Source organism: Pseudoliparis swirei, chromosome 24, assembly GCF_029220125.1.
Source record: "Pseudoliparis swirei isolate HS2019 ecotype Mariana Trench chromosome 24, NWPU_hadal_v1, whole genome shotgun sequence".
NCBI classification, from domain to species: Eukaryota; Metazoa; Chordata; class Actinopteri; order Perciformes; family Liparidae; genus Pseudoliparis; species Pseudoliparis swirei.
In genome coordinates this window covers 8,228,264-8,243,043 of record NC_079411.1, presented here as the reverse complement: position 1 = coordinate 8,243,043, position 14,780 = coordinate 8,228,264, and the positions used below count along the sequence as shown (strand labels likewise).

General features: G+C 39.9%; 2 protein-coding genes across 3 annotated transcripts; one reads left to right on the top strand and one right to left on the bottom strand.

Annotated features, from left to right (window-relative positions):
* Positions 1-3,337: 3,337 nt before the first annotated feature.
* On the top strand, positions 3,338-9,976 carry elmod2 (ELMO/CED-12 domain containing 2). The gene is made up of 9 exons (XM_056409706.1): positions 3,338-3,424; positions 4,798-4,945; positions 5,039-5,067; positions 6,179-6,276; positions 6,406-6,535; positions 6,824-6,957; positions 8,724-8,792; positions 8,902-9,035; positions 9,117-9,976. The coding sequence occupies exons 2-9, from the start codon at positions 4,801-4,803 to the stop codon at positions 9,272-9,274; spliced, it is 897 nt and encodes a 298-aa protein (XP_056265681.1). The 5' UTR covers positions 3,338-3,424; positions 4,798-4,800; the 3' UTR covers positions 9,275-9,976.
* A 72-nt stretch (positions 9,977-10,048) lies between these two features.
* ucp1 (uncoupling protein 1) lies at positions 10,049-14,252 on the bottom strand. Of its 2 annotated transcripts, none has more exons than XM_056409705.1 (8): positions 14,155-14,252; positions 12,892-12,988; positions 12,586-12,722; positions 12,076-12,274; positions 11,515-11,712; positions 11,286-11,387; positions 10,683-10,863; positions 10,049-10,561 (listed from the first exon to the last, which is right to left on the bottom strand). In XM_056409705.1, the coding sequence occupies exons 3-8, from the start codon at positions 12,709-12,711 to the stop codon at positions 10,447-10,449; spliced, it is 921 nt and encodes a 306-aa protein (XP_056265680.1). In that variant the 5' UTR covers positions 12,712-12,722; positions 12,892-12,988; positions 14,155-14,252; the 3' UTR covers positions 10,049-10,446. The 2 variants fall into 2 exon arrangements, with proteins under 2 accessions (XP_056265680.1, XP_056265679.1); XM_056409704.1 differs by lacking the exon at positions 14,155-14,252 and adding an exon at positions 13,298-13,399.
* Positions 14,253-14,780: the final 528 nt, after the last annotated feature.

The following is a 14,780-nucleotide window of genomic DNA, read 5'->3' as shown; positions in this document are numbered from 1 at the left end:
ATCACAGTGAAACTATAAGGTGTTTAAACCCAGCTTTGTCTTTTCAGTTACTCCCTTTTCAAAACAACAGGCATCATCACAACAACAAACAATATATATTGTCTACAGGTCCGATCATATTTTTTAAGAATAAAGAAAAACCTGAAATAATAATGTTTAAATGTGACTCAGAATAGGGGTTTCGGTTACAGACAGGCAGGCAACTCGTTCTTTTCTCTGCTCTCTCACCCATCTGCGTGTCTGTTGTCAAAGTGCAAATATTTATGTAAAGCATATCCTGCCTGGGAATTAGATAGTCAACAATAAAACGCCCTGCTGTCATTTGCCTGCAACAGTTTAGAAATGACAGACTGTGTGCAGAATGTGAGTTCATGCACAGCGTTGCATGCATCAAAGTGATGCACACGACCTATTCGGGCCAATTAAGATCTCACGTAGCCTATACACCAGCAGCCCTGTCCCACCCCAGCATCACAGAGGCCACTGGTGTTTGCTGATTTGATATGACCTTGCGGACAAATATAAACATCTGGCACAAAGGAAGCCACAGTCTAAAGAGGAAGAGGAGGGTGCACTTACCTTGAGAGGCGCTATAGGCTATGTCCCGCGTTCCTCGGGGTGCCGCTTGCGCGTCCGTGTCAGTGAGAAGAGGCTAAAACCCTAGAAATGAATATGTAAAACCAACTCTATGTCGGTGACAGCAAGCCACGCCTTCCACAATGGCTCTTTAAAGGTATCGATCCAAAACTGCGAATCGCAACATTCAAGCCCCCTGACTGACTGGCCGTGCGCAATGAGTCACCGCGGTCCGACCGACGGATCCCGTCTCTGAGCTCTTTATTAGGATTTCCTTGCTTCATGCTTAGAAAAAGTGGACCTTTCACAAAATGGACCTCTCGTGGTAGCTATGTGTGTGTGCCATCCCAGATTGAACTGGTCCAGCACAGGCAACATGGTGCAAGAGAGTAAACCAGATGAATGGATGAGAGGGGGGAGAGGGGGAGGATGGAGGCAGTGCAGCATCAGCCGCAGGCATCTAGGAACCGCACATGCATTTACAATTGATTACTACGAGATCCTATAGCAGCAGATGCAGCCATCAAGAGCACATGTCATTTATTTTGCTGCATCTCTTTGTATTCATGTTTGGATTTAGAAGACCTTAGTGTGTGTGCTGTATGAGGGGAATGTCAAATTATGTTTCTGAGTAGATAAGACACAATCTCCAAACATCTGCCAAATAAATAAATTTTACTCTGAGTTTTTTTTCTAGAGGTCTGTTAGGTGAATATATAACTTATACAATCGGGACATTAATAAAAGATGAGCCTTGCTCTAGATGCAGCTATTTCAGTTCAGCTGACTTTTATGTGAATATCTGATCCATATAACTTTCCCTTTGTGAACGACCGAATAGTTGCTATAAAAACATGTTAAGGTTTGCAACACATATGATAAGATAATGAGACGTTTAAATAAATACTTCCCATTAGAACTATGAGTCATCAAGAGATATTGTAAATATTGAATGCATTTCACCGCTGCAGAGACATTTTTCAAATTGGACAGTGGCATGCCTAAACTGTTATAGCACACCATACGATCATGTCAGGAGAGGCAATTAGAGACACCTCGGTGGTTTGAAACCATTCCCATATATGAACATAATTGGTTCCCTGTAAAGGCTACCAGTCAGTGCGTTTGGACAAAACGTTCCTGAAAAGAGAAATCAACAGCACGATTAGTTTATCTATATGCTGACCAGAAGTCATTTTTTATTTTAATTGACTGTTTTGTTCACAATATTAAGGCCATTTGTGAAACTTTGGACAGCTTCCTCCAGAGACACGGAGGACATGCCGACTAAACTGAACGTCAACTGGTTTTGACCCTGTTGTATATTTTAGTAAGCTTCTCTATCTCTATTTAGGGATTGCGTACTGCTCCTTTCTTCTCCATTATCTGCATTTGGAGCCTACAGGGCCCATGAACTATAGTAGCCTAATGTCAGAAAACACTGCACATTAAGATGCAAAATGCAATTTGGAAGGATCTTACACAATGGCATCCTGCTGACAGGGACCCAGGATCAGGGACAGCTTGTGTGGGTTTTAGGCACTGTCATTCATTTGGAGGACATGTTGGTTTGGTCCTGGCTACCTGCAGGGCACTCCCCCTTTATGTGGACAAGTGAGACAACAGCACAACATTCAAAGTCTTCATTTAACTTCACATTTCACCAAACCTGTGCAATATAAATGGTGTTGTGTCATGTCTGTCGGTGCTGTTAGAACTGATTTAATATCAAGGCAGGTTACTTGCTTGGCCCAGGCAAGGCTCTTAATATAATATAATAGTTACTTTGGGGATTCAGTTTTCATGCATAGCCAGAGTCTGAGATAGGAGCTCCTCTTGGAATGCAGTAATTGGAGACCTCTAGCCCTTAAAAGCCCAGAGGGACTGATTAGTTGACAAGGTAGACCACAACTGAATTACAGTCGAGTGCACCATTGGTGAGCAGCTCAAAATAGGCTGCATGCATAGCTGATATGCCAGACATATTTAATAAAAACAGTGGTTTATTGCATTGTAAACAGTTTGTTTATGTATTATGACAGTGACACAGAAAGTATAACACTTTGAGTCAATTATATCTGTATAGAGAAATGGAGACTTCAAGCCAAATTATTGGTCCATTAAAAAAAATAGACGTTCAATGCAATCTAGCACATTCATAGTGTGGATCTGGCATCATCTTGTGGTAAAATTGAGAAAGGATAACTATTGGCTGAATTATGTTCTATTAGTTTAAATCAAACTTATCTGAAGAAGAAAAAAGGGACAGTCATGTTCTGTTTATCTGTAATGTGTGTGCATTACAGATAAACAGGTAGGCTACAGTTGATTAAGTGTGAGTCTACTATCCAGTTAATGCTTAAAATACACAGTATTTGGACGAGATGTCTGCTTTCCTATGTAGCTGTGAATCATACATGCTGTGCAGACAGGACTACGGGTTGAACGGTAGATGACGCTGTCACGGTGTCGAAAACAGAGACTGTCACTAAAAGCTGGCCTGTGCTGTGTTCAAAGACGTCATGTCAATTGACATAAACAGTCAATTCAAACCAAGTTTATGACAGTATGCCTGCTATTTGTGTCTGCTCTTTAAAAAAAATGTGACAAGAAAGTAAACTTAATGGTTGAATGAGAGTATGCATGTAATCTGAAACATTTTACATGAATTTGGTGCGTGTTTTTACACAAGAACGGCTGCGTGTCCGTCGGAACTTGAACGCACCGTAGCCACACTGTTGTCAAGAGAAGCGTTGCTAACCTTAATTCACCACACGGAAAGTCGCTTGTAATGGTAAAGCGAGGACACGATTGGATATAATTATATATTTGTTTCTACGACAGAAAGGTAAGCGTAAGCTCAGCGACTTGCTCCTCGTAAATAATATTAAATACGACCACACATGTAGGTTAACATAGTTAGCTCCTGTTAGCAAACAGTTACGATGACAACCTGTTGTCTGCAGCGGTGTCTCCGCTCACTGTCTGTACGTGTTGACAACCTAACCTAGTTTAGCTAGTTAGCTCAGCTGGTTTATTTAAACCAGAGGCCACCAGCTATCAGTGTGGTAATGCGTTGGCAGACCGTTTTCTAAAGCATCTTTTTCAAATCTATTAATCTCAACCTAAAAACCCGAAGTCTGAAGTTAGCATCAGCTCGTGCTAGCGACCACAGGCGATTGTTTCCTCCCGTCAGCTGCTCCTTTATCACCGTAACGAGCCCGTCTAAGTAGCTGCTGCTTTATCACTATAACCACCCCCGTCTTATTAGCTGCTCCCTTTTCACAGTAAATAACCCGTCTTATTGTTGGTTTTATGTGTGTATGTTAATAAGTGGCGTACGATAAGCTGACCCACTCATCTATTGTGTCTCTGCTGGCAGACGCTCGTGTTTCCGTCACGATCATGACGTTATGGTGAGAGTCGAAGTACATTTACTCTCCGGATCCACGTGTACTTTACTATTGTATATACTTGTTATGCTACTTTGCACTTCTGCTTCTATTTTACTGAACTAAATCGTGGAAAGTTAGCTTTTGTTTGTACGAACAGCTGGTTAAATGTGATTATTTGCTATAAGGCAAAAGTCAAATATAGTTATTATGGTAAATTGATTAATTGTATATCATATAATTGTATTATTATACAAATTTAAAAGAATTCCAGCTTCTCAAATGTGAATTGTTGTTTTTAAAAATATTAGTAAATTCAATTTAATAATTTGTTGTTTTGTGATTTTGTTTTACGATGTTCTTTTGACGAAATGAGTAATCAATTATTACAAATATATAAATCAGCAAATTAATCAGATAATGTAAATAAGTATTAGTTGCATCCAGCTCCAGCTTCAACATGTCAATAAATCCTACTTAAATTTAAAAATGTGATTATCTTTTTTTAAGTTTTATTTGAGAATGTTTACACCATTGTGGTATTACTTTTGCAAAGTATGTCTTCCTCCACCCATGTCAGTAGGCTTTTAGAATGGTCACCTTGCACGAGTATTTGACCGTTCATTGGCTTCGATCACATGCTGACTTTGTAATCTATACTGCAGAGCGCTTTGCTGATCCGTGATTCACATGTATATCATTCTATAATAAAAATGAAAGGGGTACCAATTACCCGAGGCACAGGACTGTTCATAGCTGATGGCAAGCTGAGTTGAATTTGTCTGCTTGAATTCACATGGCCGATGTCTTTTCTCTGCCCATGTTGTAGAAGATGCTGGGGTATATCTGGACGTACATCTACACGTCCATCCTGAGGTACTGGCTGAAGTGGTTCATCCGACAGGCAACGGGAACATGTGAGCTGCAGAGAATATGTTCAGGATACAAGCCTGGGGCAGCAAGGACAACGAAAGCCGGTGAATTAAATAATTCCAAATCTAGTTTCCTTCTCCTGTTCCTCGTATACATTTTTTCAAATATATTAATCTGCCTCTTGTGTCCTGCTGTAGAATATTCTCTGCGGTTATCAAAGAACAAGGTAAGAAACTGTTTCTGAAGTAATGGGTTATTGATATGGTTTTGTTTCTGATACCAAGGATTGCTTCGGGACAAAGTCCAGTCTCAGCTTGAGTATTTGTGGTCTACGAATAGCTTTCAATATGACTGTTGCTATTATTGTATGTTCAAGTTCAACTGTGTTGTATCTGAATTCTGAAAACGCCAAACACGTGATCACTTTAGCACAAAGTTGCTGAACAACAGCAACATGACATATACCCATTATTTGCAAACTGTCAATAATTGTGATCATTTGAGAGTAAAAATGGTTTCTACTTTCAGCCTTTTAAAGTTTAGGATTTGCTTTAATTAATTTGAAAGTTGTTCCAAATAATTTGTCTTTTTAGTTCAGTTTAGGCACTGGGAATTTAAGAATTTTCTGAATTGATGATATGCAGTAACATATTGTAGGACAGGAATGGCTCATAAAAGTATATAAAATATCTTTATCAAAATGAAAAGACGTGAGTTCTTAAAAAACACCAAAAAGAGTTGTTCATGTTCCCGTTCTGTTCGGGTCAGGACGGTGAGATGACAAGCAGTCTTTATAGGGTGGACCTGACACCCGTAACCATTTTAATAGGGTCATAAATCCAGAATGTTATATTAGGGCTACTAGACAAGCCGTGTGTGTTGGGAGCCACTATTAAGACACCAGGATTGGATGGTGGTGAAGCATGTGATCTGTTTTTGTAGATCTGGACAGTAATCTCACTGCTGATTATTGATGTTTAAACTATGTGGTCCCACAGAGTAGAGCAAAGGAAACGCCCCCTTCTGAACTACTGAGGTGTTCATTATCTATGAGGCTATTGAATGTGTGAACTCCAATACACACATATCCTGAAAGCTTAATCAGTCCTTATCTTTCCTATACTCGCCCAGTTTAGATGAATTGACTCTTCTTGTCCTTTTATAGCTAGGCAAGCATTTCCCGAACAACAGTCCATTCAGCGTAGAAACAAAAGGTCTTTGTCATCTTTCTTTGAAAGGTTTTTATTTGACAGCATAATACTGCAGGATTTTTCTGTTTAGTAGCTCGTTGTATCGATAATTTTCTGTGACTACCTTCTCCTCTCCTGTGATTCTAGGTTTTAAGAGGAGCTTTGGAAACAAACAAGGATAATTTAGAGCAATGTGTGGCCCAAATTATGAAGGAGAAGAATGTCAAACCCCAGAAAGATCCACTGTAAGGATATTTATCTGCTATTTTAAAGTTTGCTTTTCAACAGCATTTCTTTTATTTTCATAAAAAGCATTGTAAGTTACATTATTGAATCAACATATTCATTGTTTGTTTTTTATCTCTACCTTTTAGCTTCAAGGAAAGCCTGCACATCTGCCTGTTACAAATAACAGGAAACAGCAGCCTGTATATATCTGTGGAAGATTTAAGAAAGGAAGTCTTCAACTCAGAAAACCAGGAACACGAGGCCATGCTGTTGAAGGTGTGTGCGTTACCACTTCTGGAGCCAGTTCATCATGTGTGTTATCTGCCTTGTCACTGTTCCACACAATACATACGTTTCAGTAAAAAGTATACGTATGTCTGGATCAGTCCTGGTGGATTTGTGTGATTTGATTGACAGACATTTACTTTGTAATAAGCGTAATCCCATAAACTAACAACTACTGCTGACATAGATGCAGTTTAGGCTTTAGAATCAGAAACCACATTTACAACCCCCTACAGTGGCAATACTAATGTGTAACCCGAGAATCATTTGCCCCCTCAGCTGTGGGACCTGTTGATGCCATCAGTCAAACTGGACTCGAGGATAACCAAACAGTGGGGAGACGTTGGATTCCAAGGAGATGACCCCAAGACTGACTTCAGAGGAATGGGAATGCTGGGCTTAATCAATCTTGTGTGAGTCCTCCATGAATAATAAGACAACAATGAGACATTTATTAACCGTCTTCTTCTGAACTACAGATCACATCACTACACTATCAACTGTTATTTTACTTATGATTGAAATACCCTTTTTTCTCTTGGAAGCGGTGAGAAACGGCACCGATACAGAAAGCTGACCCAACACACCAAACGTATTTTCCAGCTGTGTGTCGATATGAGCCTTAACTAATGAGGGAATCCACACAGCCAGCAGTAATTCATACTTTGATTGTTGCAACGTTTATTACATACACACTTATTAAGAAATGCAAAGTAGAAATGTGTATCCAAATACGTGTTCACGTCATTGTTTTGATTACATTTCAATTAAATTAAATTCAGTTTATTTTGTATAACCCAATATCACAAATTACAAATTTGCCTCGGAAGGCTTTACAATCTGTGCACATACGACATCCCTGTCCCAGGACCTCACATCGGATCAGGAAAAACTCCCAAGAAATATAAAAAAAAACTTTCACGGGGGGAAAAAGGGAAGAAACCTTCAGGAGAGCAACAGAGGAGGATCCCTCTCCCTGGTTGGACAGAAGCAATAGATGTCATGTGACCAGAAGGAAGCATTCCAGAGTTACATAAACACAATCAATGAGGATGACAGAGTGTATGAACCACGGCATGGACCACGATCCCGACCTCCACAATCCATCAGGCAGATGGTGAATTTAATGATGATTTGCACACACATAATCAGCGCCATATTTAGAACCATACTCTTGTAGGATCTATGTCTGAAAATTAAACCCGGCACAGATACAGCGAGGCGCCTCCGATCCCTGTTAATGATTTATCTGTGGAGCCATGCATGTGTGTGTTTTCCTGTTCGCAGTACTTAGTAGCCTACATTGCATAACAAACCGTCACTTCCCAAACAAATGAAAGCTGTGGGAGTATGTATGTGTGTATATATATATATTATGAGAGTGAGCGAGAGGAAAAAACTGATTGTGGAGTTATTAGACCACTAATTAGTATTAAGAGAGACAGTTATAGCCATGACTAAACAGTGAGGAGTCCATCGGCTACAAACAGTGGACAATTGTCAGATCACGCGAGTCTATACTTCCCAGACGGATAAACATCAATTGAGTCAACAAAAGATGCATTTAACAAAATGGCTTCAGCGTTTTAACCCTTGTGTTGCCTTCGGGTCATTTTGACCCGATTCAATATTTAAATAAAACACAAGAAACAGTGGCATGTTGGATTTTTTTTTAAGACCAGCCCACCAGTTTATCATTACACTTCTGTACATTTGTCAGATTCATATTAAAGACCTTATCTTGTCAAAACATGATGCCTAAACCACCGACGGTTGGGTCTGAGATTCGAGTGTGTTATGCTTGTGCTTATGTAGCTTCAAGGTCTGCTGAGTTTACTACTTTCTGACTCAATACACGCAGATCTTTTAAATGTACAAACCTTTCGTCTTTAGCCCCAATTGCTCCATTATTTTCACTCTTTCTGACTTCATGCGTTCCTTCTGAAGCCACAAAAGACTTTAAACAACCTTGTTCACATATGCAGTATTACTCATTAATCCCTTTCAGACAGACTTTGATTTGTCAATCAGTTGAGTTCACCTTTTTATGGGTTCTGGTTATTGCTGGCAAGTACAAGAACACTGGTGAACGTGAACTTTTTTATAGTTTAAACTAGAAACTACAAGCAAAGTACAGAACCGTTAAAACAATGATTATACTGAAATGTTTTTGTTCCAGTTTTTTCAGTGAAAACTACACAGAGGAGGCTCGTCAGGTGTTGTCTCATGCAAACCATCCTAAACTAGGGTAAGATGCATTTATATATGCATGTGGAATATTGGCAATATAAATAATGTACTTGTTCAGTCACCCTTGGCATGCATTTAAATCTAATTCTGCATTCCTTATATTTCAGGTATTCATATGCCATCGTTGGGATTAACTTGACCGAGATGGCCTACAGTCTCCTGAAGAGTGGAGCTTTGAAACCTCATTTCTACAAAACAGTGCTGGGCACGCCTGAGCTCCGACACTTTCATCAGCTATACTGTAAGTGAAGTGAATCACATCAGTTTTCTTATTTATTTATTCCATCTTCCAGAATTTTAATGTGGGTTTCTTCTTTTCTAGGTTATCTGGCATATGAATTTGATAAATTCTGGGTGGCAGAAGAACCAGAAAGCATCATGGAGTTCAATCAGTACAGAGAAAAATTCCATGAGCTAGTCAAGACGCATCTACAGGACCCGGATGTGACCCTCACACTGACCGTCTGTTCTAAAAACTAACATTATTCAGAAATATTTCCTCACCTCTCCACGGACTCTGACTTTGTTCGATTGGGTAGAGAAAGACGAGATGCGATTATGAACATTAAAAACATCAAAATCAGACTGACACTGTTTCATAAATTCAAAGAAATGAATCCTCATATATTTGGTATTGTGGTCCAATATTTAAACTCTATTCCTCATGTTACTGTGAGGTTAAAGGGTTTTATAATAGAGCACCGATCTACGCTATGTACCTCAGAAATGTCCATTCCGGTGTTTAATGAACCTTTTCAGAAGGAGACATGAGAGCTGCTGCACAGCACTGGAGAGATAAAGGAGAGATTCATGAGGATTTAACACTTCCTCTGAGCAAGCTGCCAATTGGTTGCAGTTAAAAGACGGTTATTGAAAAATGGCGATTAACTAGCATATTTGTAGCTCTCTTGTTTGTATTTAAGTCGGTAAGACCTGTACTCACAGTTGTTCCGCTCAGGTGGGTGACCATGGCTAGATTCTTGCATGTTTTAATATGTCCCTGTTTATGGCATCTGTAAGTCTAATATTTGGTTTGTGGCAGCTTAAACTGGTTGTTTGCCTCCATTTTCATAAATTTATGAAATGACTGAAGACTGCATTTTTATTTTGCTGTTTGCTTTTGAGGAAGGTATGTAATGATTAACACTTGACTCAAATGTAATAAATACACATTTTAATGTTTTGAAATGTGTTGTTTTTTTGTGGTGAAAGTGATGGCACAAGTTAAAAAGCAAGCACGGTCTGTAAAACAAGTAGTATTTAGAGTTCACATAAACCTGTTTAATATTTTACTTTGGGCACCAGTATTATGTCACGGTGCATTGCTGTAAGCTGCATACACTGTGATTGGCAGATTTAGATTCACAGATCTTAAAGTGCAGATTCAACTTCCCAAAAGTGTGTTGTCACCACCGAGTGTTCCACCATTCACTCCCATTCAATTTCAAATGGGCTCATGAAAAATGATAAATATAAAGATAGAACTGCATTTCAATGTCAACATGAACACAAATACAAGGTACATTCAACTCCGATATTCCTTCTTCAACAAAGGATTTTCTTTGTCACCAGAAGACAAAAAGACAAAAACTCAAATGTGAATTGATATTTCTTCAGCGGTGGTTCAAATTTCTCAGTCAAACTGTCAAATCTTATTTTCTGTCCTCAATCGACTTCTTCGTGACCATCATGGCTCTCTTGATTTGTTCGAATGAGACAAACATCACAATGTTCCACGATCCCAACCTCAGAAACGAGGGCACAAATCTACAGGAAATGGAGAAAATGAAAGCTAAAATAGATCCTCAAACGCAGCACGGCTCAAAACGGACAAGTACACATTCCTGAACAAATGAGTGTGTGCTGGGGTCAGAGGGGAGGAGCTCACCCTTTGTAGAACGCCGTTGGCCCCTCTTTAGTCATCATGGTCCAGGCACAGTTGATGGCACTCTTGTACTGGCCAGGTGGAGAGTTCATGTATCTAGTTTTCACCACATCGACTGGGGAAGCGATCACCGTGGTGACGAAGCCGGCGCCGAACGCCGACACAAGGTGGCACGGAAGAGTGTCTGCGGAAAGAAAGATTGTGACCAAAACAACGAAAGCGCATAAATGAATGTAACCGGAGGCCCTTTGTTCTGAGCCGAGCCGCATAGAAACTCATGTCAGCAGATTATATGACTTTAGGAATCAGGCAATATAAACGATTGAGATACATTATGTATTAACGACTCTATTTACAGCACAGAGGGGAAAAACACCAGCCTGTGTGCTGTTATCAGCTGTGCTGGAGTTGAAGGGGTGGGAGGAGTTCTAACCCAATCAGCTGTCTCTCTGTGTGTGCGTGTGTGTGTGTGTGTGTGTGTGTGTGTGTGTGTGTGTGTGTGTGTGTGTGTGTGTGTGTGTGTGTGTGTGTGTGTGTGTGTGTGTGTGTGTGTGTGTGTGTGTGTGTGTGCATGTGTGTGTAACATGAATGAGCTCCCTCACTCACCTGTCAGCAGTTTGTGTTTGAGGATGGCCTCCTTGATCAGGTCGTATGTCACCAGCTCTGTGCAGTTGACAAGTGCATTTCTTGTGATGTTAGGTAGTGTGCCTAAAGAAAACCAGAAGAGAACGAGAACGTTTTTATCAGTTATCATTTATACGTCATTCCTGGGGCTGATTTTCATGCCGGGCAAGAACCCCAATGAGTATTTTGAAGCACTCTTCCCAAATGGCACCTTTCCAGAGTCCACGTATGCCCTCATTCTGGAAGATGTGTTTGTAGGCCTGCATGGTGCCGCTGTACCGACGAGCCACACCGCTCAGGGTCACCTGGGCTTGGAATCGAACCTTGACGACGTCAGTGGGCTGTGCAAAAGACACCGCCATGGCGCCTGTGGTGCAGCCAGCCAGGATTCGTACCAGTATACTGGGGTCTGGAAGGGAAGTTCATCTATTCCATTATTGTAATCAAGTACAGCTGTTAGGTACTTTACTGTGTATATTTTGATATGTACATGAGATATTTTAACGGATGAAATCTCAAAATTTGAGTCCTAATAATTAAAACACAAATCAATGTCAATAGCCTCAGATCTTCATACATTACACTTTCCTCGCTAAGCTATTATTGCACTTAATATTGACTTTATATCCCACGTTGTGTGCTTAATTTACTTGGTATTGTAAATATATGCCAATATTGCCCCTGCTATTGCTATTACTCCTGTCTATATTGTACATACAGGAGCTGGTGCACTTCTTTCTGTTAGTGCTGGTTAAAGGATCCTCCCACTTACTGTCTTTGCCACCGGTGTAGAAATCTCTGACATTGTCGTAGAGGCCGATTCTGATGGAGGCGAAGCACACTTGTCTCTGCAGCCCCGCTACCAGCCCGTTGTACAGAGACCTGGGCCCCTCTGTTCGGATCATGGTGGTGATGGTCCCAAACACCCCTTTGTAGCGGATGCCCTCCACTCCCTTCATCTCTCCCTGAATCTGGGGTCACACATTCAGGTTGTATTCAGGGCTTTCCCCAGCTTCACAGAACAAGAGTAGAGCTTCACTCAGACTGAATGTTAATGAGTGCAATAGATTTTTGGGGGAAGGAAGTGGACAAAGTGAAAAGTCAAGCTGCTCAGTCAATAGCAGCCAACATCATGCTGTGTTCCAACATAGTATATAAGACAAAAGGGAGAATAACTTAAGATCAGTTTCAATAAGAAATCCGATGCTTTGCAGTTAATGTGAAGGAAACATGCTCTGTGATGCTGGAGATGAGTTCAAACTGGTTTGGTCCCTGAACATACCTGGAGTCTGACTTTGGCTGTGTCCAGGGGAAATGTGAAAAGGTCAGCAACACATGCTGCAGCCCCAGCACTCGCCATCTTCACCTCCAGTGGGGGGGGAACATCTGAGGGTTTAAATCCCACCATGTTTCCTAATGCTGGATTTAAGGGTAAGCACCAACACACAGGAACACACAATCAGATTACCAGGAGAAAACCCTCATGTACATCTCATCTCATTCATCTTTTCAAATGAAAGACTCGTGAATTTTTGATTACCCAACAATCAAACTGTATATTGATGATAAAAACATAAAACATACTTACATAGTTTGTCTAAAATGTAAGACTTCCTTTGATCCTCAGTAGTTTGTTACCGGGCAGGATTTGATTGGCCAGATTATAATCCATAAAAAGTGCCCCCCTGTAGAAAAGAAAGAAGCATCTTTAGCTCTGTATTTATATATTATCTGGCTGGCTCCTTTACGACATCTACAGAGAGGCGTTACTGTGTACTCCTGCAAGGGTCAAACCAAAGTCCACAGACTGTCAGAAAGTCAATGTTCAATTTACCCCACAGTGCAGGAACATTTCAGAAAAACAACTATTCGATACAACAACAAGATCCCACTCTCTGTGACTGTAACATCCAAATCTTTTCATCCAAATTGTGGTTTTCAAAAGTATCTGTAAAATATTTGTAATATTTAAAAACAGTAAACTTTTGCCTTACATTACAGTAAGTCGGTGTTCCTTCTGTCTTGTATCTGACACTGAATATTCAGTGATTATTTACTTCATGAGAGCGGCAGTCTTCCCCCAAACCACAGTCATAATAAAGCACTATCATTGGAGCCAATGGGATGTGTGAACAACAGTGAGTGTTCGGAGCTGATTGGCTAAAAATGTTTATAGCTTCGTCACGCTGCCCTTTCACTTTTGTAGCATAATAGTATTATAAAGTATTTGCTCATTTGTTTGTTATGAAATGTATTTTGTCCTGTTGTCACTTTATGATTTCTTAATAACGGCTACTTTGCACATTTTTAGTAAAAGAGGGTACTTACTTAAAAAAAAAAAAAGCCTTTTAAAAGGGGGAGAGTAGGGATTTGAACATGTGACTGAAGTTCATTACATATCAGATAAGAACTCTGCGTCACAGCCGGCTCGGCCTCTCGGCAGTTTGGGAGTGACAAAGCATATTTCATAATACTTTCCCCTTAGATTAAACCCAGGAAAGCTCTCAGTTAGTCTTGGAATTACGAGAACATTTAGGGGAAACGTGGCCAGTTTATTATGTTCAACGAGTAAAGACTTTTAGCAGTTTCCTTCTTGAAATTTGGATGTATTGCATGCCTGTGTATTTAACTGCATTAGTTTAATTACAATGATAATTAAAACACATTACAACAATAAGAGACATTGGAAAAATCCTCTCAAGCGTCTGATTTCCCCAGTAAATTCAGGTCTTTCTCCTAATGAATGTAGTCTGTGATTATCAAAACTAAAATAGTGGAGCCATATTAGCTGCAACATAAATCAGAGACCACACAAAATAACCACATTAAGTGAAAGAATACATAAACTAACCTTAAAGTCAGTAAGTAGTCAGTGATGTCAGCATGTGTGGATGTCTGAAACAAACTAAAAATAAACAGCAGTCGTGTTAGCTGGAAGAGACTTTCAAGCCGGCCTCAGCTGATCAACATCCTGAGAGACAGAAAAGAGACAGGACACTGACCGCTGGAGGGGCTCCTAACAATTTGAAGAAATATAAGCAATATTTCATCCATCTTCTCCTAAGGAAACATAATTTCTGATAGATTAATCATTTACAGCTTCACCATGTGTCAGAAAGGGGAAGTCTCATCAACCTGAAGGTCCAGTTTGAAGTGAGCTCACTTTGCTGTGATTGGTTAACCTGAGCCACAGCCCCAGAGAGATGTGCGTGTAGTTTCACAATAAACATGTTGCTCTATTAGTACTTCAGTGGTTGAAGTAGAATTCAGATATTTGGCTGAAGTAAAAGTAAGAAAATAAGAGTATATAGATACTCTTATAAGTAAAAGTCCTACATTGATTTGATTTAATTTAGGGAATATGCTCACTATCTATCTAAATTACCCTTGTGGATTTAGTAACAGTTTGAAATACAATGAGTATTTTCCATTTTATGCAACGTTAAACTATAAAACACATCTCATAGGTAATGATTG

Coding starts and splice junctions, on each gene's coding strand:
- elmod2 (XM_056409706.1), top strand. CDS start 4,801: ATGCTGGGGTATATCTGGACGTACATCTACACGTCCATCCTGAGGTAC. Junction 4,946..5,038: donor AGCAAGGACAACGAAAGCCG/GTGAATTAAATA, acceptor GTCCTGCTGTAG/AATATTCTCTGCGGTTATCA. Junction 9,036..9,116: donor ACACTTTCATCAGCTATACT/GTAAGTGAAGTG, acceptor CTTCTTTTCTAG/GTTATCTGGCATATGAATTT.
- ucp1 (XM_056409705.1), bottom strand. CDS start 12,711: ATGGTGGGATTTAAACCCTCAGATGTTCCCCCCCCACTGGAGGTGAAG. Junction 11,713..12,075: donor CTACACCGGTGGCAAAGACA/GTAAGTGGGAGG, acceptor CTTCCCTTCCAG/ACCCCAGTATACTGGTACGA. Junction 10,864..11,285: donor CAAACACAAACTGCTGACAG/GTGAGTGAGGGA, acceptor TTCTTTCCGCAG/ACACTCTTCCGTGCCACCTT.